Raw genomic sequence first — 24,245 nt, 5'->3', positions numbered from 1 at the left:
ATGGCCGCGGGCGGGCGGGCGAGCGAGCCGCTGGCCGAGCTCAGCCACTACGTGGTGGCGCGGCCCATCTACAGCGAGCCCGGCTTCCAGGAGGAGAACGAGCGGCGGCCGCCGCTGCCGCCCACGCTCCGCGAGCGGGCGCAGGCGGCCTGCAGGTGGGTCCGGGCGGCGGGAGGGAGCCGGGGGCGCGCTGTCCCGGCGCCCGCAAACTCCAGCCGCTGAGGGATGGAGAGTCCCACACGCCGGGCGCATCCCTGCTCGCCTGCCCCACACGCCGGACACATCCCTGCTCCCCTGCCCCACACGCCGGACACAGTCCTACTCCCCTGCCCCACACACCGGACACAGTCCTGCTCCCCTGCCCCACACGCCGAGCGCATCCCTGCTCCCCTGCCCCACACGCCGGGCGCATCCCTGCTCCCCTGCCCCACACGCCGGGCACAGTCCTGCTCCCCTGCCCCACACGCCGGACACATCCCTGCTCCCCTGCCCCACACGCCGGGCGCATCCCTGCTCCCCTGCGTATCGCACTGCCCAGGGCGGGCTTCCTCAGGGAGCGCGCTTTTGACACCACTACGTGTCCCGTCCCTTCTGGCGGACAGGGCTGTGACGGCCACTGCCCCTCAAATTTAAATGTTCATCAGCTCAGCTCAGCTCTCCGCCACTTTGGGGTTCGTGGGGCGCTCCAGTTGTAGCTCCGTGGGGTGTGTTGATCACTTGTTTTCTCGCAGATGTTCAAGGAAAAGGGCCTTTCAGATTGCCAAGTCCTTTCTGCCCATCCTGGAGTGGCTGCCCAACTACCGGGTGAAAGAGTGGCTGATCAGCGACATCATCTCGGGGCTCAGCACCGGCCTCGTCGCCACCCTGCAAGGTAAAGTCAGGCGCGCCCGGGGCGTCCCCATAAGGGAGCCGGCTGAACACCGGGACGTTTTGCAGATGGAATTACAAATCTGAGGCTTGTTATTTAATACTAGATATTAGGTATTATTTTGCAATAAATAATTTATGGTTTTAATTTATTCCTTTTTCTTTCCTTGGCTAGAAGATTTAAATTTCCTGTGATGTGCTACAAGGATGTATTTAACTTTTTTACTCAAAGAGTATTTATTTTGATATTTAAAATTTTAATTACATTGTGATAAATCAGATAGGTTGTGTGGTCTTATTTCTCTTTCTTGATTGTCTAAGCCTATAGTTCTTCTGCAACTGCCTGCAAAAATCTAGTTATTCCCCTAAAATAATGCAACCTTGATATCTAATCCTCTTTAAAATTCATCTATCTCATAAGGTTGTTCAGGTCTCTGCAGAAGACAACCCTCAAGGAGGTCGTGATGTATTCAGATTTTTAAAAAATTAAACTTGATGGATATTTAGAGTACATGGCTTGCGATGTTAACTTTTCCTTACTTCCTTCTTCCACTTGTTAGTAAAGCTTTTGGTAGATGAACAAATAGGAAAGTGTCAGAAATAAGCAGAAATTAGTTCAAATAAGCTACTTAAGGAAGACTCAGAGGCAGAACCAACCTGCCTGAGGCAGCATCCGTCTAAGACAGGACTGACTATAACCCTGATACATCCAGTAATTTAATCTCAGTAAAGTTCTTACACTATTTTCACACTTTTTTTCATGACTTCAGCAGGCAAAACTAGCTGTGTGAACCCCACACTTTCCCTCAATGGAAATTCAGTGTTTGTGGAAGAGGACAAAGATTTACATGGGAACAAAGAAAGCAGTTTACGCATTCCCGATTAGACACAAGTATTCTCTCCTGTCTGTTCCCTTGGAGCATGCCAGGAAGGCAGAGACTGGCAGGAAAAAAGCATTACAAACTTCTGCCCCAGGCAGGGGGTGACCTGAGAAATAAAGAAAGTGATTCTTTCCCAAAGAAGAGTGTCAGAGCTGGAAGATCTTTGCTGAAGGTAATGGCACAGTTACAGAATCCCTGTGCCTTTTTAAAATGAAGGGCTAGATAGAACTTTCATATTACTTATAACACAGCTATTGTGCTCATACTATAACCTCCTTTTTTTTTTTTCCCGTGGTCTTTTTTTATCCTAAATATAATCTATTTGTAAAACCAATTTTAAAATATACTGTCTGGTCTCCCACCTGTGCATTAAAAAAAAAAAAAAAAAAAAAAAAAAGCAGAAAAAATGGAAAAAACCCAAATTAATGCAAATCTACACCTAGATATAATTAAAAAAAAACACCTCGAAATTTTAGAACATGAATTGCAGGAAAAATTGGCCAAAATATTTGCAAAAAAATGTTGGGGTCTTGAAGTCCCTGAAGTCCCTAATTCCCAGCAGCTAAGTGTGTTGCTTGCAGTCCTTCAGTCAGTCACAGTAGAATGACCAGCACTTCAGGACTTGTCATACTCTGACAGGTTTTGGAGAATCTTTGAAGGAGAACTCTGGCTAACTGAGATATGATTTTGAAAGTAATGTTTTTTTATTGCTTGCTGGATTTGACAGTTTGCACAGGTATGCAAAGGAAGAAGAACCAAGGCTCTCAAATTTATGTGACTTACTATTGGTAGATTAGTTTTTACTGGGAAAAGAAGTGGTCCTATTTTCACAAGAGCTGAAGATACTGAAGTGTATTTGTTGTGCAATAACTCAGACTTATGCTTGACATTTCTGTCTGAAACTAGAACCTTCACACATCCTCCTTTTCTCTCAAGGACACTCTTGCAGCAATGTTCCCCACTTAGGTTTCTGTCTCAGCCTGTGTATTGGGCTACCTGTGCAAAGACTGGAACATCTTTCAGTACTCACTCAGCTACCAGCATGGGATGTACAGTCAATTACAGGCTCTGATACTCACTCACATGTGTGCCTGTGACTGACTTACAAAACAAAGCATATTCTCAATTGCATCTGGACCACAGCAGTAAATCTTTCTGAAAGTCTAATCTAGACAAGGTAGTAGATTGCTGAGAGATTTTAAATATGATATTTTGATGATCTATCATTTCAGGTTTGGCATATGCTTTGCTGGTTGCAGTCCCTGTTGGATTTGGTCTCTATTCTGCTTTTTTCCCCATCCTGACATACTTTTTCCTGGGAACATCAAGGCACATCTCAGTTGGTAACTGCATGTGTTCAAATAACAGTGATTTATCTATTTCAGTGTTAATCCTTACAGCAGATGTTCATATTTCATACAATATAACTACTTTCTGAAACAAATTGGCTATGGTGAATATTAACATTGGTAGATCTCGGGAAATTAAGGCTTATTTCTTCTTTATACAGGCAATTGTTAACAGCTAAGTTTAGGTATGCCACTGCTTTTTGCTTGAATTTGTGCTGAAGTTTAAATCTTGTCTTTGGCTACACTCTGTGCAAGAAATTACAAGATCAAGGCCTCAGTAGGCATGACAAACATTTTGTCTACCAGCTAAAGCTCAAGATGGCTAAAACAGAGCTCTTTCAGTCTTCTCTACAAGCCTTATTTGCTGCATCCTTTTTTCATTACTGTGAACAGTATCTTCTTGCCTGTTGTGGAGACCCAGAACTTGTGTGTCCACTCCAGCCTCACTGTAGGGCCTCACATCAAGGCCATGGGTAAACTTGTTGATTCTTTCTGAATACTTTCTTTAGAATATGAGGTTTGTTTGCTGTTGGTTCTCACACTTAAAATTCTTCTTACAGCTCGATCACTGAAGTGCCTTTTTCTTCATTCTAGCAAAATCTAGTCTTTTCTTCTTCCTATCTACCAAGAACACATTGTTTTCCCCTCCCAGAGCTTTGGCATGATACTACACTTTTTCATCAGCTTTCTTCTCTGCTGCATCAAAACATTTGCATCAATGTTTTCTCAACTTTGTTAGCCTCTTCCTACCCTACCAAGCAGCTCACATTTGCTATCCAGATCTGACTTATGTCAGTTATGTCAATTTATGATCGCATTCCTACTTTCTAGATTATCAAACACTCCTTTTTTTATGCTTTTCCCAATGCTCTTATTCATGAAGTGTCCTTTAAGGTATCTATGAAATTAACTTAACCTTCTTTAAGACATTTTGTGACATTTTCCTTTTCTGCATAATTTTAGTAAATAACTGCAACAAATATGATTACTTTTAGATTGTGTCTTGCTGGAACATTGATCACTTTCTCTGTATCTTGCCCAAAGTATAGTTTCAGTCATCTTTAGCCAATGTAATAGCACAATACTGCCAAAATATGTGGTTCTACCCATTGGATCATGTTCCTGCCACATGTGTGTTGTTGGGAACCCTGCTCATGTGGCATGCTGGATCAGGTGAAAACTAACCATGACAAAAAAATCAAAAAACCAACCAACAAAAAACCAACCAAACAAACAAAGAAACCCTAAAATTCAAAGAAATAAATGTTGCTTTCACCTGGATCGATGATCTGTATTGTCTGGTTATGATGCAGATACAAGGGAGATGGTTGGAGTGTGTTGAACATGTTGCCACTTTTGGCCTCGGTGCAGCCCTAAATTGGCTCAAGCAAAGCATGAAACTGCTTATCTGTATGTACAACACAAGTTATTTAAAGAAGGTGCAGTATTTTTGTCTCATGTATGCAGTGCCTGTGGCTCTTGGCCCCCTAATACTACCAATGTACCCCAATTACAATATTACATGATTTTTTTGAAGTAGAGTTCCTTGTCTTGTCTGATAAATGTTGTTTTTTTTCACTGTGTGCTAAAGTTCAGTGTGTTCTGTTTGTCATTACAGGTCCATTCCCAGTGGTCAGTTTGATGGTGGGATCTGTTGTACTGAGCATGGCCCCAGATGAGAATTTTCTCATAGAAGGCAGTAATGCTACAGGGACTAATGTCACAGGGGCACTGATAGACACTGAGTCCAGAGATGCACAGAGAGTGCTGATTGCAAGTACTCTCACATTCCTGGTTGGAATTTTACAGGTAAAATAGTTGGCTTGAATACACAAGGTTGACACTGCTTTAATGTTAATGGCAGAAAAATGCCTACTACAGTAGTCAGATGTTTTCCTGTAGTAAAACACAAAAATGAAGGAAAGTTATCACAAACTTTAAAGAGCTTCATATCCTGTATGGAGTCTCTGACAGCATGACTGGGAGCACAGAGAGCAGAACAGCTCTGCCATTGCAGACCAGAAGATCTGCATGAAAGTGGGTACTAATGGTGCATATCCTGGGGCTTCCTTTCACACATTGCTTCAGGTCTCCTTTATTTCCTTGGATGGACAATACTAAGCTACACTAAGCTGAAATGGGGCAAATATTGTCCTAAGACTCTGCATCAACAAAGAGAGAAAACAAAGCATAAGAAATTTCCAAATAAAAGTGTACCTTTTTGTTATTTAACAAGCTGATATTCTTCATGATTTTTCTAGGTTATATTTGGAGTTCTCCAGATTGGTTTCATTGTGAGGTACCTTGCAGATCCATTAGTTGGGGGATTCACAACTGCAGCTGCTTTTCAAGTGCTTGTGTCACAACTGAAAATAGTTCTGAATGTTTCAACTAAAAATTATAATGGTGTCCTTTCCATAATATATGTAAGTATGCCCTTCTAATCTGCTTTGGTTTTATGACAGATATTTTTATATAATTGTTTATCTTCTGCTTCCATTTCACACAGGGATAGTTCATATATATGATAGTAAGTATAGGGCATTGCTTTAGTTCTCCCTTTCACGAAGATCTGCAGCTGTTTATTTTTAGCGTGGGGTTCTAAATAGCTGCCTTTGGGGTTCCTCAGACAGAAATTGCCATCTTGAAGTCTTTTTCAGACAGAGCACTTTTTCACATGAGGTTTAAATGCCAAGCAAAACAGTTTTTCACTTCTGGAGACTACAGTTTGTCCCATCCCTTGCTTTTTCACTTATTGTGAAGGACATTTGATCATTTATTAACCCTGTCAGGTCATCTCCCAAAGCTCTTTACACTTAAGCCAGCAGATCATTGTGGTAAAGGGCATTGTTCTCCATTTCCCACTGTAGCCATGTATGTGAATTCCTAAAGGATACAGATTCCCACCCTTTGGCCATGTACCTATTGGTTAGCAAATGTGAGGCTGATTGTTGCTGTTACAACTCCATTTGTTGATTTTTTTTAGAAAACGCTCAAATGGAGAAATGTTTGTCTGCATTACAGAAATACTGAATTCCTAGAGGTCTTGTACTACAGAATAGTATCCTTTCCCAGGAAAATTATTCAGAGTAGTGTCACTGACTTCAGCATGAAACTATCTAGGTTCAAGTATTTTAGATGTTCCATAGCACTTCATATTTCTAAAAGAGGCTGTTTTAGGGGAAAAAATGTGTTTGGAGATTTTACATGCCAGTTCTGGCAACCGGATTAGGAAAAATACAGCAGGCATCTAGATTAACAATAATAGGATGAATGGAACTATAAACAGCAAGGTAAAAATTTAAAAAGAGATCTGGAGGATTATTTGTGGGGGTAAAAAATTATTTTCTTAACGGGCCTTTTCAGAACGAATGAAAACTCTTCCCCTCAGAACAAGGAAAGTTAGATGAGACAAAGTACTTACTGAATAATATACCTTACAGCAAACCTGGCAGAATGATGGACTTGTTAATCCAGCATCTTTTTCCATCTGTTTGTTTATTGAATGAATGGTATAATTTAGTATAATACATTTTTTGAAAGGACTGCATGGTTCTCCCAGCTCCAGCAAGGCTGAGTGGGATGCTGACTTTTTAGGTTAAAGTTCAGAGCTTCTCTGTTCTTGCAGGTGAGCCAGGTGAATGTGTTTGCAGGTGCATGTAGAGCAAAGAAATTGTTATTTCTGGTCTGCTCAACCAGTGATTTGCTGTGTCTGCTTCAGCAAGTTTTGGACTTGCTTCAGTAGTGTTTAACAAACTGCAACACCAAGCATCCAACATTAGCAGAATCTGCAGCCAAAGTTAGGAATTTACTGTTTCCCTGTGGAGTGAAGCAGTGCAAGAGGTGCTCAGCCATTCTCATGGGATCTGTGGTAAACAGAAGAATGGGCAAGAAATGGCTTGTCAGCCAAGGGAGGGCGTCTGATTCAGTGTTTCAGGAAGGCTTCTTAACTTAGAAAACATAGCCAATTAAGCACTTAGATGTTGTATTTCCAAACCAAAGTCTGTTCAGAAGGGTGGGAGTGCTGCTGCAGCAAGCCTCCTCTTATGTTTGAACCAAAAGCTCGTTACTGGGGGAGCTAACCAGGATGCAAGAAGTCTGTTTCCAGCCCCTTTTCTACCAGATGGTTCTGCTACAGCTACTTCACTATGCATGGGATAATTACATTTTCTTGGAGACAGGAGGCAAGTGAGAACTACCCTGATGGTTAGGAGTGGGACAGAGTAGTATTTGTGACTTTCTGTAATCATCCCTTCATGTTTTCTCTGTTCAATAACTTGTAATAAACAATAGGATCAAGCAAGGGCACAGGAAGGGTAGAGAAGGGAGCAGCCTATTGCAGCCCAGTTTGAGTGCTCCAGTCTGGGCTAAACTCTGCTGGGAGGCTTAATTTACTGTAGAGTGAGGTTTAGTGGCTGCTTTTCTGAAGTGCAGGATTCTCCACAGCCTGGTATGACCTGTGTGTTCACACTCATCCTCTGTTTGTCAGCAGTGGAAATAGGAAACAACTAAGGCACAGACCACATGAACTGGGCATGAAGTGAACCAGAGCTTTGCCCATGGGTCTGCTAGCTCTCTTTAGAGAAATGAGGATCTCCCTTGCTATTTGTCAAAGTGAAGAAGCTCCACATCTTCCCTTCCTTTCTCTGATACAGGTAGAGGTAAAACACAGAGAATTAGCTCTTTTTACTTAGTATTAATTGACTAAAATTGGGAAGCAGAAGCCCCCTATGTGGACAATTCTTGCAGTTATGCTTTTTCCATTAAATTCACTATTAAATCCATTTACTGATAGCACCTTGACAATACATTTTCCTCAGGCTTCTCTAGGATTGAATGAAGTTACTTGACCTTCTCTAAAACCCTATGCATCTGGATCATCTCATGAGTATTTGCACATCCTTCAAATGGACATGGGCATGTTTTATGCTGTTGTTTTTGTTTTTCAGACTCTTGTTGAAACATTTGAAAAAATTGGGACCACCAACATTGCAGATCTCATTGCTGGACTCCTCACAATTTTTGTCTGCATGGTAGTTAAAGAAATAAACGATCGCTTCAAACACAAGATACCTATACCTATACCAATAGAAGTGATTGTGGTAAGCAAGGGGGCATAACAAAAGCTGAAAACAGATAAAATTGATGGGTCTAGCTACAGGAAGACAGGAACTCTTTTTAAGTCTTAAAACTGTTGTTTTATCTTATTACAGACAATAGTAGCCACTGGCATTTCCTATGCTGCAGACTTGGAAAAAAAATACAATGCAGGCATTGTTAAGAGCATTCCAAGAGGGTGAGTTTCTTTGTTTTGTGGGGAAAAGGTATTATTTTAATTGGCTAAAAATTACTGTAGTAAGAGAAAATGCATAAAAGAAATATTGAGAGCTGATACCTGAGTTTAAAACTTAGATCTGGGAATTTTCTGAGTTTTACTTCTGGCTCTGTCAGTTATGCCACCCAAATGTGTTGCCTAGCTTTCCTTTTGTAAAATGGGCATAGGAATGTCTGTCTAATTCATGAAGTCTATCTGAAAATTAATTACTTCCTGTTCATGAAGTGACTATGGGACTGTGGAAAATGGTTTTAAAAAATAATAATTTTTAATAAAGAAATTCTGCATAGATTTAATTTCTGTAATCCTGAGTTATCCCACTGCAGTTCATAATCCTGCTGCTACTGTTATCCCAATCAACTCTGTCACTTCCATACTCATAGGAACAAGGATGTTGAGGATTACACTCAGAGAGACTTCCACTTGAAAGATTCAGAGCACTTCACAGTAGTAACCTTCACATTCCATTTAGTATTCAGGGCTTAATTAATTAAAATTTGTGGAAACACAGTAGGGGATAAAATGCTTCTGAGATCTTACTGAAGAAGTATGTTAACAATAGTATGAAGTGGCATTAACATATTTACATAATTCATCACACTATTCAATACATTCTTTATTCGATGCTTCAAAAAATGTAGTTTTTCACTTTGCTATCATAAGGCCAAATCTCAGGCATGCTGAGAACAATGGGAACTTTGTTGCTGACTAATACCATCAGGATTTGGGCTGGGGTGAGCTAGATAAGCGTGTTCTGTATGTCAATGGGCTGTTTCCACCTTTTTATTAACTTGAAACATTACACTTCATATTATAAGCAACCTGTATGCCTCTGCCTCAAACTCCTTGACAGTTCTGGTAAGAATGGAATTCAATCAAAGTTGGTAACACCAATATATTTTCTGAATGCTAGATTTTTGCCTCCTGAGCCTCCAAACGTCAGCCTGTTTTCCCAGATGATTGCAGCCTCCTTTTCCATTGCTATTGTTGCTTATGCTATTGCTGTGTCTGTGGGGAAGGTATATGCAACCAAGTATGACTATGCTATTGATGGAAATCAGGTATGTATAACCAAAATAGTTTATAAACATAGTGATGTTTATAATGCAAAACATGCTGACTTACGTAGCCAAATGAAAGAAACACCATTCACATACATTTTTCAGACAAGCACTGAAGTCTGACAGGAGAAATCCTTTCAACTCTTGAAAAAAAATAGCTGAAATGGCCACATAGAGATGAGCCAGATCCAGCTGCAGTATGGGCTTTTCATACTGTTTCATTCCTTCTTTATTGGTCTAGTGACTGCAGTAGCTCTGAAAGGGCTGAGCACTGTATAGGGGAATTTTCTGGTGATGTCAAGTTGACATGGCCTAGCAACCTACTTTCCACTTCCACTTGTAAGGCATATTTTGAGGTGGGTTGCTTGGGCAGATGAAGGCAATGTCAAGCTAAGAAGTTGCTCTGGACAGCTTTATTTAGGCTTAGACTTCATGCAGGATTTGAATCAGCTGAACTTTACAGTTAATAAATTATTGTACTTCTCAGCATGATTCCAGTAACATCAATGTAACTACACCTGGAACCTAACAGGTCAGTCCTGCAGCTTCACACAAGTTACACACGAGTGCCTACCAGCATTTGAACGTGCTGGAGTGCAGCTGTGTGCACTAAATGGCTGAACTGCTTTAAGCATTGGTTTCTAGGGGCATAGAGCTAGAACGTGCCATGAGCTGTGCATCACAGGCTGTACAGGATTCCTGCATTTGTTCAATATCTTCACTGGGGGTTATGTGGCTCGCCCGTGGTGTGGAATTAAAATGTCAGAAAGCTTCCTCATCCTGCATCTATGCTAATTTTTAATTTTATCCTTTGAGCAGATTAGGAAATGCCCACACTACAACCAATAGATGAGTATTTTGTTTATTGAATCCTTTATTTTAGTCCTAATGGATTACATAAAGTTTGACTTTAGAAACACTGCTTTTCTGTATATAAGAAAATTATGCTTCTGTTTGTCAGTTTACAATCCTCAAAGGTCATATCTGGTAACACTTGGTCTTAAAGGTGACAAAAATGCACCAACTTTCTGTTTAATAAATCTCAAAGAATAATACATAATCCTAGAAGTGCTGTTTATGCTGTTCTGTTGTTTAATGTGTTGTTCTGCCAGCAGTGGTGTGCTTCAAAGATACTGATTAAATATTGTAGTAGAAGAATCAGTTTATAAAAGCAGAGTGCCTTCCTTTCATTACTATGTTATGAATTTTACATGTAGCAAAGGTTAAATGCATTTCAGGATGATGAGCAAATAGTTTAGTTGATCTGGAGAAGTTAAAATAACATCATAAATGCAGGTAGTAAAATAATTTTGAAGGACAGGTTGATATTATTATCTATCAGTGTCTACATTATCTTCATAGATACAGATCATTAACACCTAAGAACACTAGGAACAATACCTCCAATATTTTCTCATCAATCACAGTGGTTACATGGTAATAGTCATGAATCATTTAGATCTGTTACTGCTCTTGTGGTTGAAGCTAAATGAAAACTTACAGGAAATTTAATTTTGTACAAAAGAGGGGAGACAGCCAAAAGCAAATATTAAATTATATTTTAAAAAGCTTGCAGTGAGTGAAAAGCTCTTGTGCCTGTGTCAGCTTGGTGAAAATAAGGTTTCTGTCAATTATATGGGGTTGGTTGCAGACAGCTCCCAAATTCTTGATTTCCCAGCAGAGGAATGGCCCAGATCCCAGGACATAAAGCTCCCAGGGTCTTTGTCACTTGAGCAGAAAAACCAGCATCAGTAGGTGCTGGCTTCAGTGACCCTGGGGAAATCTATGAGAGTGCTGCCTCAGACTTAGTGTGAGTTCATTGGGATGCTTAGAGTGAAAATTTTCTGACTTAGCAAACTGGAAGTTTTCAGTGAAATTGTGCATTATTGCCAAGTTCCTTAATAGTTCTACTAATAATACAGTGCTTTGCATTAGTTAAAGTCTTGTCTAAACTCAGACTATTGTACTGAGTTTAGTACAATAAACTTGTTTAGCTTATGATACCTGGAAGTTAATTTTTTTCTAATACTCTAATTTCTTGATTCAATTATTCTAGTGTAATTCTTAGAAATGTTAGGTTTGATGACATTGATGGAAGTTTTAAACACCTTTTACTCAGATGAGTATGTCCACTTCAGGGGGAGTACACCAACTTCTTTGTGTTGGTTTCCAAGCAGAGGTAGCTGCACTGGCACGAGAGGCACTTGTGTAAACATTTAACAGCTATAACTAGTTCATACTTTTCGTAATATTATTGTGCTACCTACTTTATCAACTACTGCAGAAGCTGCTGCTGTCTTTCTCCATTGAAAAACTGTCTTCAGGCATCTTTATTTACAGCAATATCCAATTATCTTTCAGGAATTTATTGCCTTTGGGTTCAGCAACATCTTTTCAGGTGCCTTTTCTTGTTTTGTTGCAACTACTGCTCTTTCACGGACTGCAGTCCAAGAAAGTACTGGTGGAAAGACTCAGGTAATGGCCTCTTCTTATTAGTACTGTGTAGAGGTAAATTTAAATTTGTGTAGTGCACAGATTTCCCTGTGAGATGAAAATTGTCCTTAAACAATTGCATTGCTGGCACATGGAAAGCCACGGCTCTAGTAGTGAATCATTTTTGTAGCTCTGCCAGAAGAGGGCAATCAAGTTTTACATAGCATGAGTTACCTTAGGGGTCAGAAATCTTTTAACTCTAGTCCCCCAGAATTTCATTTCCAATTAAAGGACTGAGTTTATTACAGTAGGATGTGGGAGGAAATCTCTCCCAGCTGGCTATGGTATCTTTAAACTCCCATGTGCTGGCCTGAGCAGCTCTGCCATTTGCCATCCACCATCAGCCATGGAACATCTTCATCATGATCATAAATTACTTTCTTCTACCAAACTGTAGCTGTGTGGTTCCTAATAGTGAAATACTACAGGTTATCCAGCAGCTCCTTTTCCAGCTTACACACAGACTGCTCCATTCATCTGTCTTTGTAACATAACCCCTCAAGAGCTACTACCCTGTGTTTGTTTAGACTTCCTGCTTAATTGAATTCCCTCTGTGTTAGCTGAAGTGAATAATGGTTGCCCACATATGCCTAAACACAATGACACTTTGGCAGGTCTCCCTGTTCCTAAAGAAATGTAATGTGCAACTGTTTATAGTTTTCTCTTTGTAATCCTAGAAACAGATGATAGAATCATAGTAAGTTCATTTCCTATAAACACTGTTCTTTGCAGGTTGCTGGTATAATCTCAGCTGGGATCGTTTTGATTTCCATTGTTGCCCTGGGGAAATTGCTAGAGCCCTTACAAAAGGTACTGTACTCTTCTGCAGCACAGCCACATCAGATCCAAATGTTCAACTATGATGGGCAAGATTAATATCCCACTTTAAACTGTGGTATCTGATTCCAGACAGGGCTGTGGTTTATAGTGTGTGATGCTGAGCACTATCTTAATATGTATCTTTCCTTCTGAATACCATTTTTTCTTCACAGTCTGTGTTGGCAGCTGTAGTCATAGCTAACTTGAAAGGGATGTTCATGCAAGTGTTTGATGTTCCCCGTCTATGGAGACAGAATAAAGTGGATGCTGTAAGTAACCTAATTTTTTTTCTTCCTGAATGTTTTTGTCCACTTTTGGTGGTTTTTTTTTACCTTTTAATGCCATCCAAGTTTCTCTTAACTACCACATAAGCAGGATTTTGTGGGGTTAACATCAGAAAACTTTTATGTGTATCCTCAAAATGCAAATGCTATAAGGTCAGTAAAAAATTCACCATTTTTAGGTCAGTATTCTGCTAATCTTCTTTATTTCCTAAGCCCTGCTGTAAGGGTGCCAGTCAGGGTATTTGTGTGCATTGATAACTCCTTCATAGCCATTTCCATAGTATACAGCAATCTTGTGTTGATATGCTTCAAAAGCAGATGGCCTGCTGCCTCCTTTACCATTCTGATTTATCTTTTGCACTGTTAAATGAGTCAGAGACCTTTCCTTAATTCAGGCACATACATTTCTGTTGTACCAGATGAACATCCCATTTGCCTGAATAATCTCAGATAGTCCTCAGGAAAAATGTTTTTTGGTTGTGGTAAGACTAATCCAAGCTAGGATGTGGATTCATTTGGCATGCTAAGGGGTGTATGAAGAGACTTTTCTTATGAACCACTATAACCATATCTTAGGGTACTTCTCACATCTCCCACTGTGTATTCTGTGGAGCAGACCTTCACTGTGGCTCTTAGGGCAGGAAAAGATTGCATGAAAGACATTTTTCCCATTATTTTACGGTGAGTGTCATTGGGCAGTGCCTGCCTTAGACAGAGCTCAGATATTTTAGTCAATCATTTAGTGATTTATAGACAATAGATCCCACTGACTTCAGTGAGAAGTGCAAGCACTCAGCTTTTAAAAAAATTGAGTCTACTGCATGGGCAGTGATGTAGGAAAGAACTGAGCAGTGCACTTCAACTGTTCTGCCTGAATATTCAGTGGAGATCTTAGAGAAGTGCCATCAACCTGTTAATATGAAATACCTCTCTTTGCAACAGTTCTTTCTGATTCTTAATTGTCACTGAGAAATCTCCTTCCTTCCCTATCTGTCTGCATGGGGGGCACCTTACAGTATTTTACATCTTGGTAAAATAAAACTCTTTCCAATTTTAAGAAAGATTATCAAAGATTGCCATCATCAGAAATAAGTAAATGCAGTGTTTAACTGTATCTCCTCTAATTTCGTCAAAGGAATCAGATCCTTAAAAAATATTGTTATGTTGAAAACCCGTTTATTTCCTAAAAAGCTAACTATGCCTAATAATCTGATGGATGAAAGCATCTTGGGAGGAAGAAGACAACTTCTGAATGGAAGTCAGCAGATTGCTTGTGTGCTGCAATCAGTTCCAAAGTTAAAATATGCTTCTTGTATTACCTGGTCTAGTGTTTCTTTAGTGTGACCAGGAGTCATATGTTAAAATGAAAATACTTTATGTTTGTCATTTCTTCTCCAGATGATCTGGGTTTTTACATGTATAGCATCCATCATTCTGGGACTTGATTTGGGATTACTTGCTGGCCTTTTGTTTGGATTGCTGACAGTTGTGCTGAGAGTTCAGTTGTAAGTAATACAGAATCAGCAATAATTCTTAGTTTTATGTTATAAAAAAGGAAGATAATATGCTAAAATGCAAGATGATTTGTGACAGAATATATGCTTGGGTTTACAAAAATTTTGAAATGAAAAAAATCTGTTTCTTTTAGAACAAGACACTCTTTGTGAGCTATCATTTAATTACACTGGTAAAAGAGAAGCTGCATTATTTGATCAGTATTTCATATCATGTTGGCCACTCTGGTGGTACTTAGCCATATGTTTTATGTGCACCCACATAGCTGAGTTCTGAAAAGGGACAGGAACATTCTAGATCAAATATAAACAGATGTATGGCTTTTGTAGTGAGAGAGAGAGTTATCATTATGATAACTCTCAGCAGGTAAAAGTACTACAGTATGTTGTCCCCTATAAAGGGGAGATGAGGCCTTACAAACTTCAAAACAATTTGCTTCAGCTGTTAAATATATATCTGGAGACTGCAAAACATTTTGGTTTTGTTATTGACTAAAATAAAAATTTAAAAGGTTGGACAAGAATATTTACATAATCTGAAAATAATGTAAATGCATTTCAGTTGATTTAGAATGAAATTCTTTTTTCAGTGTAAAAAAATTGGTTTTTCAAACTTCAAGCAAATTTATTTACTTCTAAAATATTCTTCTGGTTTGGGAAACCAATTGAACAAGTTGTTCACTCAGCTCTTAAATTAAAATGGTGCATTAAGTAGGCTGAGACTAAAGTTTTTATAAAGGCTTGTTTACTATACTGATGCAAAATATCTTCAACATTTTTGCAAGTCTGTTAGTTTGGCATTGGAAAGCAAACTACAGGAGTCAAAGACACTTTGTATGCAGCAATCCCTTCAATTCTGTGAGTGCCCATGTATGACATTTACCTTCACTGTCCTTACTTCTGCTAGTCCATCATGGGGAGGCTTTGGAAACATTCCTGGCACAGACATCTACAAGAAGGTCAAGGACTACAAAAATGTAAGTCGTGGCTGGATTGTTTTCCTTCAGTCTACACATCAGTGTAGACTGCCTTGCATACTGCACACAACTTGAATTTGGAAGGGGGGGTCTTCAAAGATATCAAATTTCAGCACCCTCTTCATCCAAATAGTTGGTCCATCTTGCATGCTGGGGTTGTAAACTTCTAAAAACAGAATCCCCTCAATCATCAACAAATCCATGCAATTTTTTAAAATTAGATATGTAACTGAAATAGTTAAACTGCTTCTTCTTGTCAAAATGTGGCTGTTGCTGTTTCACCTTATATTCTTTGGCAACAGGTTATAGAACCAGAAGGTGTGAAAATTCTCAAGTTTTCAAGTCCAATTTTTTATGCTAACATTGATGGACTGAAAAGCAGCCTCAAATCCACTGTAAGTGATAAGTTATTGGTTTGGAAGCTTCTTAACTGTCCTCGAGATTTCCTCAGAATTATACTGAGTTAAATTAAATAATTTTGGTCTGTTTTCTGTAGGTAGGATTTGATGCAGTCAAGGTATATAATAAGAGACTCAAAGCACTGAGGAAAATACAAAAGCTAATCAAGAAGGGAAAATTAAAAGCTACTAAGGTAGGTCCTTCTAAAATTATTTATGTCTATTTTTTTTTTCTCAAAGGGTTACTGTTGGAACTTCTTAGTTAAGGTTTAATTATGAATTACTCTGTACTCATCTTTGAAAGAGAGATGAAAAGTGTGACTTACTACATGGTAGCATACAGAATTTATAATAAAACTTAAGTTAACTTACAGTTTTAATCACCCAGACCCTAACTAAAGTTAGAGTTTCTAACTACCTGGACCCCCTGCAGATCAGGTGAGATCTTAATCCATGGTTTAATGTATCAATATAGCAATCATAATCTAGACTTAAAAATGACATGAAAGAAGTTGAGTCACCAATACAGAGAAAACAAAAGACAATGCAGGCATCCCTGGCCCCTGGGGGTGTCTCACTGTTAGCAGCAGTTTTGGTCCAAATTTCCCACACAGGACTTGCCATAGACAGGGCTCTGTTATGGCAATTCTTGTGTTTCACTTCCCTTTTCTCTGATGGGGTCACCAGCTACACCTGGTTTGCCCACGTGCCTGGGACCTTCAAGGCCAACAAGGAAGGGAGAGATCAGCCTGGTGCCCAGGAACCTTGAGGCAAGCAGGGAGAGGAAGAAGAAATTGATTTGGTTTGTGTGATTGGTTCACAGGACCTTCAGGGCCTGATAATGAGGGAAAAGGGAACAAATACAGGATGTGCTCAGCCATAGAGAATGGCTCCTTGCCTTATAAAATGGCATTAGTTATGCTTCCCACAGTACCAGGATTGGGAGCAGGGGATACTGGTCACAAGTGTCTATGTCTTGTCAATTCCTTCAACAGAAGGTACCACAGGATGGTATTTTCTGTAACTCCCAAACTTTCCCCATGATTAAATTCTATATTCCATATATTATCTGTGCATTAGAATGGCATCATCAGTGAGCCTGGTATTAATAATGAAGCTTTTGAGACTGATGAGGAACCTGAAGACAACCAGGATCCTCAAGTTCCCACCAAAGAAGTAGAGATCCAGGTGGACTGGAATTCAGAACTCCCAGTCAAAGTAAACATCCCCAAGGTGCCCATCCACAGTCTCATTCTTGATTTTGGAGCAGTAACCTTCTTGGATATTGTAGCTGTGAGATCAATAAAAACGGTAAGGGCATTTTTTTCTGATGTTCTGTGAAAATGAAACTAGTCAGTAGTATGTAAATCCAGAGCTGTTAGCTGAAATTAATTTCTGAGTTTTAAAAAGAATGTTGTTGAAAAATACCATGAAAATATAAATATGAAAAATATCAGCAAGAAATAGAAGATTAGTGGTGTGTGTATTTAAAGTGGTAAAAATGCATCAAAAGAACAATATGAAGGGTGCATAGTCAAGTACTCAAAATAATTAACTGCAAAATGTGGTCCCATTATATGCATATGTTATAAAATATTCTAGTTATATATTTTCTTTCCACATGCCTCCTGCTTTAATCTGGGCACAGGATGATGCTCACTCAAGTTTTACTACAGAGGTAGTAAAAATTTCATCTTACCATCCCAGTTCAGTTTTTAGCCAAAAGATTTATTTATTCATTTCTTCATTTATTCATTCTTTTTAATTATGGAGGACGAATGATTCATTTCTTTGTAGTATTTTCTGTGGCTAGTATCAAGTGCTTCCTCAATGTTCATTAATTAGTCTTCAGACTCACAGTACATAATAAGGAGATTATGTGTCTTCCTAGGAAGAAGGAAATGAGGTGTAAAGATTAAGGCCAAGTATTTCCATTATTTTTTTGGTGCCCAGTTACAAGTGTGTAGGACCAGATTGTTCAGTCCTCATTTTTTTCTGATAGTTTGTATGTTCAGATTAATGCTTTCAGTAACTTAATTTTGCTGTTGGGACCACTTAGCCTATCTATAAAAGCAGATCTTTCCCATGACTCAAGTTTATCAACTAACAGAAATAGAATTAATAATCACCTCTGAAAACACTAATCTAAGAGACTTGCCTGCCACCAGGGAGCCAGGGGTAGATTTTAGTCCCCTGCCTTTTAACAAAATGAAATACAGGAGCAGTGTGTGCCTTGCACCAGCCTCCTGCCTGGGTACATGGAATATGGGGTTTGTTGACATGACTCTCTCCATATGTAGCTTTTTCATCCAAGGACAGGTCCATCTGTGCACTGCATGAGGGAAAAATCTGTGTAAAAATTCTGCATGTGCCAGTGAATGAGTGTATCATATCACACATACATGAGGGAAATAAAGCTCACTCAGCCCCAGGTGGTCTCCCTTGGAGAGATGATTATTTGAATTTTGAGAACAGAATGACAGCCTTAATTGGCAGCAGTGCTTGTGCATGTAAAATGGGTACTTCCACTTACATAGTTGAAGAGAGGACACTTCAGCAATCAGGTACCTGACTAGTGGATCTTCAAGTATAGCAAAGTATAGCAGTACCTTAATTATGATGAATAAACAAAATGTACTATGTGGAATGAAGACAATCAGAAAAAAATGAAGTGTATGTGCCTATACATTACACAGACATACACACAGATATGTATTTTCTCCTTTCAGACTTTATTTATTGACGTCTTTGTTGCAAACTTTTTTTTTTTAGATAATTAAAGAGTTTGAGAGAATTGATGTGAGAGTATACTTTGCTTCATATCAAGGTAAATATGCAAGTATTTCTACTTTCACTCATGCAAAATATAAAATGAAGGTGAGAAGGGATCTCTAGATGTGTCTGTGTAGCATCCACACTAATAAATATGTGAACTGTAACACTGATAAGCATTGTTGGCTCCACTGGGACACAGAAAATTGTGGGGTGCAAAGGAGATATGGAAAGTGAAAGTCAAAACTAAACTATAATTGATGGATTCATTTGGATTCCCTTGATTTCTGACAGTTGCAACCATGTATTTTAACTTTTTTTTCTTAAATACTTCATATTGTATAAACAAGTTACAACTTACTTTTATTCAGACAACCTTATATCTCAGCTGGAACGGGGTGCCTTCTTTGATGACACTGTCAGAAAAGACATATTTTTCTTGACTGTCCATGATGCAGTGCTCTACATAAGGAATCAAATGACGTACAGTGACAACCAGGATCCCATATTTGAGAAGGTAAGGATATCCAGCAGTACATTCCCCTTCCTTCCATCATCTAGTACTCATTGTGGAAGTTTCTGTGGCATATTTGAAATCTAGACCTAGAACTGTAGTACCAAAAAAGTGGAGTGTAGTAAATTAGGCAGCTTCTGTAGTACATGAGTATTTTTGTAGGTTAAAGGAAGGGTCTGTCAGCTCCAGGAGCTTGTTAGTGAAAAGAGCATGAGAAACAGCACCTATGGAAAATACTTCATCCTAAGACACATTTTCTGATTTCTGACTACTGGCATTTTAAGAACCTCATCAGCTGGAGACTGCATTTGGAACATTATATTTAATTGCTACAGATGGAGTTTTCTTCAATGTGTCTGTAATACTTCTTTAGGAACCTGTGACACTATCCTGTGGACATGGGTTCTCTAATTTTCAATTATATGGCAAATATTTCCTGCTTGGTTTAGGCTTGCTGGACTTCTGGATTGTTAGCTGCAATGAATAATTATTCTCTGCTCCCTTTCCCAACGCTCCATAGACTTCTGATCAAAGCCATAGTCTCACTCTACTAGGCATGGATGTGTACAGAAGCTGTTCCACACTAGTGTTAATTCCTGCTGCCCTTCTCTGTGCATTTCATTATTGTATTCTGTGTTTTTTTCAGATAACCAGAACACTCTGTAGCATTTAAAGGTTTGCTGTGCTCTGTAGCATTTAAAAAGCTCTAATTAGGAAAATGGTCCTATAATGTCCTCCTTTCTTTTCACCACAATTCCTTTCCTAGCAATCACTATTACAGTATTAGGAATAAATAACAATTAAAATTAATATTACTGGTAATTAACTAGGCTAGGACTCTTATTTTTATAACTTTTTCATACTAATTTTTCTGCTAGACACTAACATTTTCATAATGCTATACAGCAGTTTAAAGATAGACTTTATTATTGTTACAAAGCCATAACTAGTCATATGAGCAGAGACAGGCCCAAAGGCTCTGCAATTTTTAAGTTCCTCTCAGCTGAAGTAAATCATCATCTTTGTCAAGAAACAGTAACCAAAAGACTATTCTAAGATGTGGAAGTTATTTTAAGGTACTTTAGAGTAAAAAAATAAATTTCAATTATATGGACAACATGTAACTCATCATGTTTCTTAATTTCTTTCTACCAAGATTTCACTGATGCAGGAGTCAAAAGAACCCATAGAGTTCACAGAAGCCAGCCAGCCTGATGATGAACTTGATGTTCAGGAAGAGGTAAGAACTTCAGAACTGAAAGTGTCCATCCCTCTGCCTGTAGCCTTGAGTCATGCTGTGGGAGTATGGCCCTCAGCAGGTACCTGCTCCATAAATGCTTCACCCTCTCTGGATACTGAACGTCAGTGCTACGTGGAGGAAGTCACATTTTTCTTGAGATGGTAGTAGATTATATTTGCTTGATTATCTCCTCATCTCTCTTGCTTTAGGATTACTTTTGCCTTACACAGGCTTATCAGTAGATCTAAATATAAGCTGGGCACCTGAAAGAAGACTTTGTAAGGCTTGAGGCACCAGAGCCCAAAATGATGATCAACCTTCTCCTTTCGTTCTCCTTTTAACACAGCAGACAGCTTCTTGCACAACCTGCACAGTTTACAGAAGTTACTTTCTTTGTACTTTCACTGAGTTTTTAGTTTACACAAACATGTCATTTTCCCAGATGGTGTATGTACACTGAGAACTAACCACAGCCTGTTTCTCTGCACCTTTCCAAACCCATTTCTCTAGGCTATGCGCCGACTTGCCTCCTGAAGGACTGCTGGTACCGTCCTGCCTGTGAGAGCACAGCAATATCCCCCCACCAGTACTATCCATACCAGCATTTTCTGCTATGAAAACAATCTTTGCACTTGAAGAAAACCCTGATTGTTTGTCTGAATGATACAGATCTCTATAACTCTCCAAATTTTAGCTAGCATTATCCCAGAAATATTCTGGACTTTGATTCTGCAAGCACTTTCTGCTGTGATATATATTAATAAAAAAGAAAATCAGAAGACTATTGTGAAAGATGTACTCAGTTTTGGGACTAGTCAGGCAGAAGTTGCACTACACTTTTATCAGTGTGTACAGGATGAAAAGCTGCTCTGTGGCCTGCCCAGGAGAGTGGAAGAGACCAAAATCTTTGGATGGCAAGCCTTTTGTTCAATATTTCTACAAAGCCTAGTAAAAGGGCTGGACTTCTAGCTGGCCAAGGCTTTGAATTCAAGAACATTTGTGTGAGAATATGTGCTGACAAGCCTTGAAAAATGTACCATGATCATTTTTTTCAAGCAATTCCTTAAATTGCTGCAGGTAGTTAGATCACTGAAAGAGGTGACAGGTGAAACTGTCACATGAACAGGAAACAGCACTGAACTATAGTAATACTTCAAATAGGAGAAGTTTCTAAAGACCCTTGGGTATGGGTTCATTAGATCTGTATTGATCCCATTGTAGCAAGTCTTGCACTCTATTAAGGATTGTCCCTTAAATAAGGGACAGAGAAGGTTATTTTGGCTAGGTTACATAATCTTCATGTAGGCAGATTATGACATAAATTAAGGAAAACCTTAGTCCCTGGGTACTTAATGAAATCTGTAAAACGGGCTGATACTGAGTGTAAGCAAGAAAGTCAGAATGTGACCTAGTATTGACATTAGGGTTTTTAAAATGGAATATAGGTGTATTTTTTGTTTAATGAATAGTTATATTTTTATAGAGATTTTTTCTTTTAATAGTCTACATCAAACTGCTGCTGTTCTTTTACATAGGAAAGTTCATAATGCACAAGTGCAATAATTCACAGAAGATAAAGATTTGAGCAGCAAAATTTTAATCCTTAACTAATATTCTTAGTTTTCATGAAGAAGAAATGTATTTTGATGGAAAACTGACTGCTACCTTAATTTTTTTAGCATTACATTATTTTTTAAATGGGAAAAAAACCTGCATTGTAAGGAAACAGATAAAAACTGAAGTGTAAGAAATGTCCAGGTACAAAATGCCTTTAAGTTCAACAATGTGGAAAATTACCTTCAGTATATTTAATTCTCCTTACTTGATTTCATCAGAGAAATTTTCTCACATTACACTGAACAGAGATTTCTGCTGCAGGTAGCAGTGAAAGAGCTAAGCACTAAATAAATTATTCTGGCTTCAGGATCCTAGGGAAAAAAATCAGGGAAAAAAAAATCCTACAAACTTTGGCCAGTTGGACAGTATCTTAAATAATGGGTAACAGCACCAATCTAAAATCTGTAGTCTCTTGTTAAGGCACAGACTTCAGCCTTCACAACAGTGAAATTTCTCAGTGCAGACACTTGAATTTAGGTGATGTTGGTGCTCCAGTCCAAGCCAGCAAACAGCAGGATTGTACTCACAATGTACATGGGCTGTGGGGTGGGCATCCACACCATCTGAGGATGGGGCAAGTGTTCAAGAGACAAATCAGACTACTCTGCACCTCTGCAGATGGAAACATTCATTTCTATTGGCACCAGTGCTTCAGCCCAGCCTGGGATTTGCCAATTCATGCTTTTAACTCTACCTGTCCTCCTCCTGTCCCCTTGCCAGCCTCTCCCAGGAGGCTGGCACCTCAGCCATGGCCCCAGCTCCTGTTAACGTGACTACTGCAACAGCTGCCAGTGCACAGGGCCAGTGACATGTTTCTTAGAAGCTGTTCTGCTTTTCTGAAACAGATGTACATTTTAAGTAAAAAATAAAATAATCTACTTGGTAAGTGAGCTTTCAGCTGATTGTTATGCAGGACACAGTCTACAGAAAGGTGGTAAAAAAATGGTAGTGGTGTTTTTTTTTCCCTCGAGGCAACATCTGCACTGTGAAGTTTGAGTACAGATTCTTACTTGACAGACATGTCATTACATTCTTTTTTGAACTTTCTCTAGTTCTTGTCTGTACAGGTATTTAAAAAGCAATTAAATACTCAACAGTCTTCCAGTTCTTTTCCAAACAGGACATCTGATCTGGGATTGTGTTAAAATATGATAAAATGCACTTATTCTTGGCTCGTGTATTTCTTCCAGGCATGGTTGTTCTTAATTTAACAGGCACAAAATATTAAACATTTTCTGAAAAACAGCATTTCTCTCAAAGCCTACAGTGGCACAGAAGAGTAAGATGAAGTATGCAGAATGCATTCAAATGTCTTTCTCAGTGGTTATGTGCCTAATTTTCTATGTATCCATCAAAATTAAGGATACCAAAATAATGGATTTTGCAATGAAGCTAAAATTCTCTACAGTTTTGTACTAATTAAAATATCTTTACGTAGTGTAACTAGATGTGCTTATTTTTTTCCAGTAGGAAGAAGAAGTGGTATTTTTATATGCATTTTGAGTATTACTGTTCTGTCTTTGCATGTCAGATATCAAATTTGGAGATGTATTTTAAGATTTTTTACACTTTTAAAAAGCTGCATTTGAAAAGTAATTGTACCCATTAACTAGAAAATAAAGTTGTGCATACTGAAAACGTGCTCCTTGTGTCTGTATGTTTGGGGGTTACTTCTTTAAGTTTTGGGTTTTTTAAGTCTTCTCTTTGTGAATTCCTATTATGGAGAGAGAAAGCGTATTTATGAAGGGATCAGTGTCACTCTTCCCTTGGGTCTGTTCTGAGGATCAACAAAGACAAAAGGGAAAACCTGTTCCCTCTGCCTTGTGCGGGTAAGACAAGAAATGCTAGACTTTAATGGCAGCCTTTAAATGTTAAGGCTATAAAGATAATGAGAGACATTGTTTGTAGGGGCAAAAGATCCCAACCCGGGAGGCTTTTAGTGAGACAATCACCCCTGTGAAGCACATGGAGTAGAGTTACCCGTACTTTAGGGTTGTGGAAGGACTGCTCGAGGCCATTTGCTACTTAAAACCTATGACTTCGTTGTACTTTTCTTTCTTTCCTTTCTTCAGTGCTATTCTTCAGCATCGCACTGAATTACACGGGAATTACAAAATGCTAAAT

General features: G+C 38.9%; 1 protein-coding gene across 1 annotated transcript; it reads left to right on the top strand.

Annotated features, from left to right (window-relative positions):
• On the top strand, positions 1 to 23,759 carry SLC26A4 (solute carrier family 26 member 4). The gene is made up of 20 exons (XM_058023220.1): positions 1 to 155; positions 732 to 871; positions 2,981 to 3,091; positions 4,716 to 4,906; positions 5,359 to 5,523; positions 8,047 to 8,199; positions 8,311 to 8,393; positions 9,346 to 9,493; positions 11,855 to 11,968; positions 12,719 to 12,796; positions 12,979 to 13,074; positions 14,488 to 14,594; positions 15,511 to 15,580; positions 15,883 to 15,975; positions 16,077 to 16,172; positions 17,059 to 17,289; positions 18,751 to 18,805; positions 19,122 to 19,267; positions 20,421 to 20,504; positions 21,015 to 23,759. Exons 1-20 carry the CDS (start codon positions 1 to 3, stop codon positions 21,036 to 21,038), a joined length of 2,340 nt encoding a protein of 779 aa, XP_057879203.1. The 3' UTR covers positions 21,039 to 23,759.
• Positions 23,760 to 24,245: the final 486 nt, after the last annotated feature.

The sequence above is a fragment of the Melospiza georgiana genome, chromosome 4, assembly GCF_028018845.1.
Source record: "Melospiza georgiana isolate bMelGeo1 chromosome 4, bMelGeo1.pri, whole genome shotgun sequence".
NCBI lineage: Eukaryota > Metazoa > Chordata > Aves > Passeriformes > Passerellidae > Melospiza > Melospiza georgiana.
This window is presented reverse-complemented; position numbering and strand designations above follow the sequence as displayed.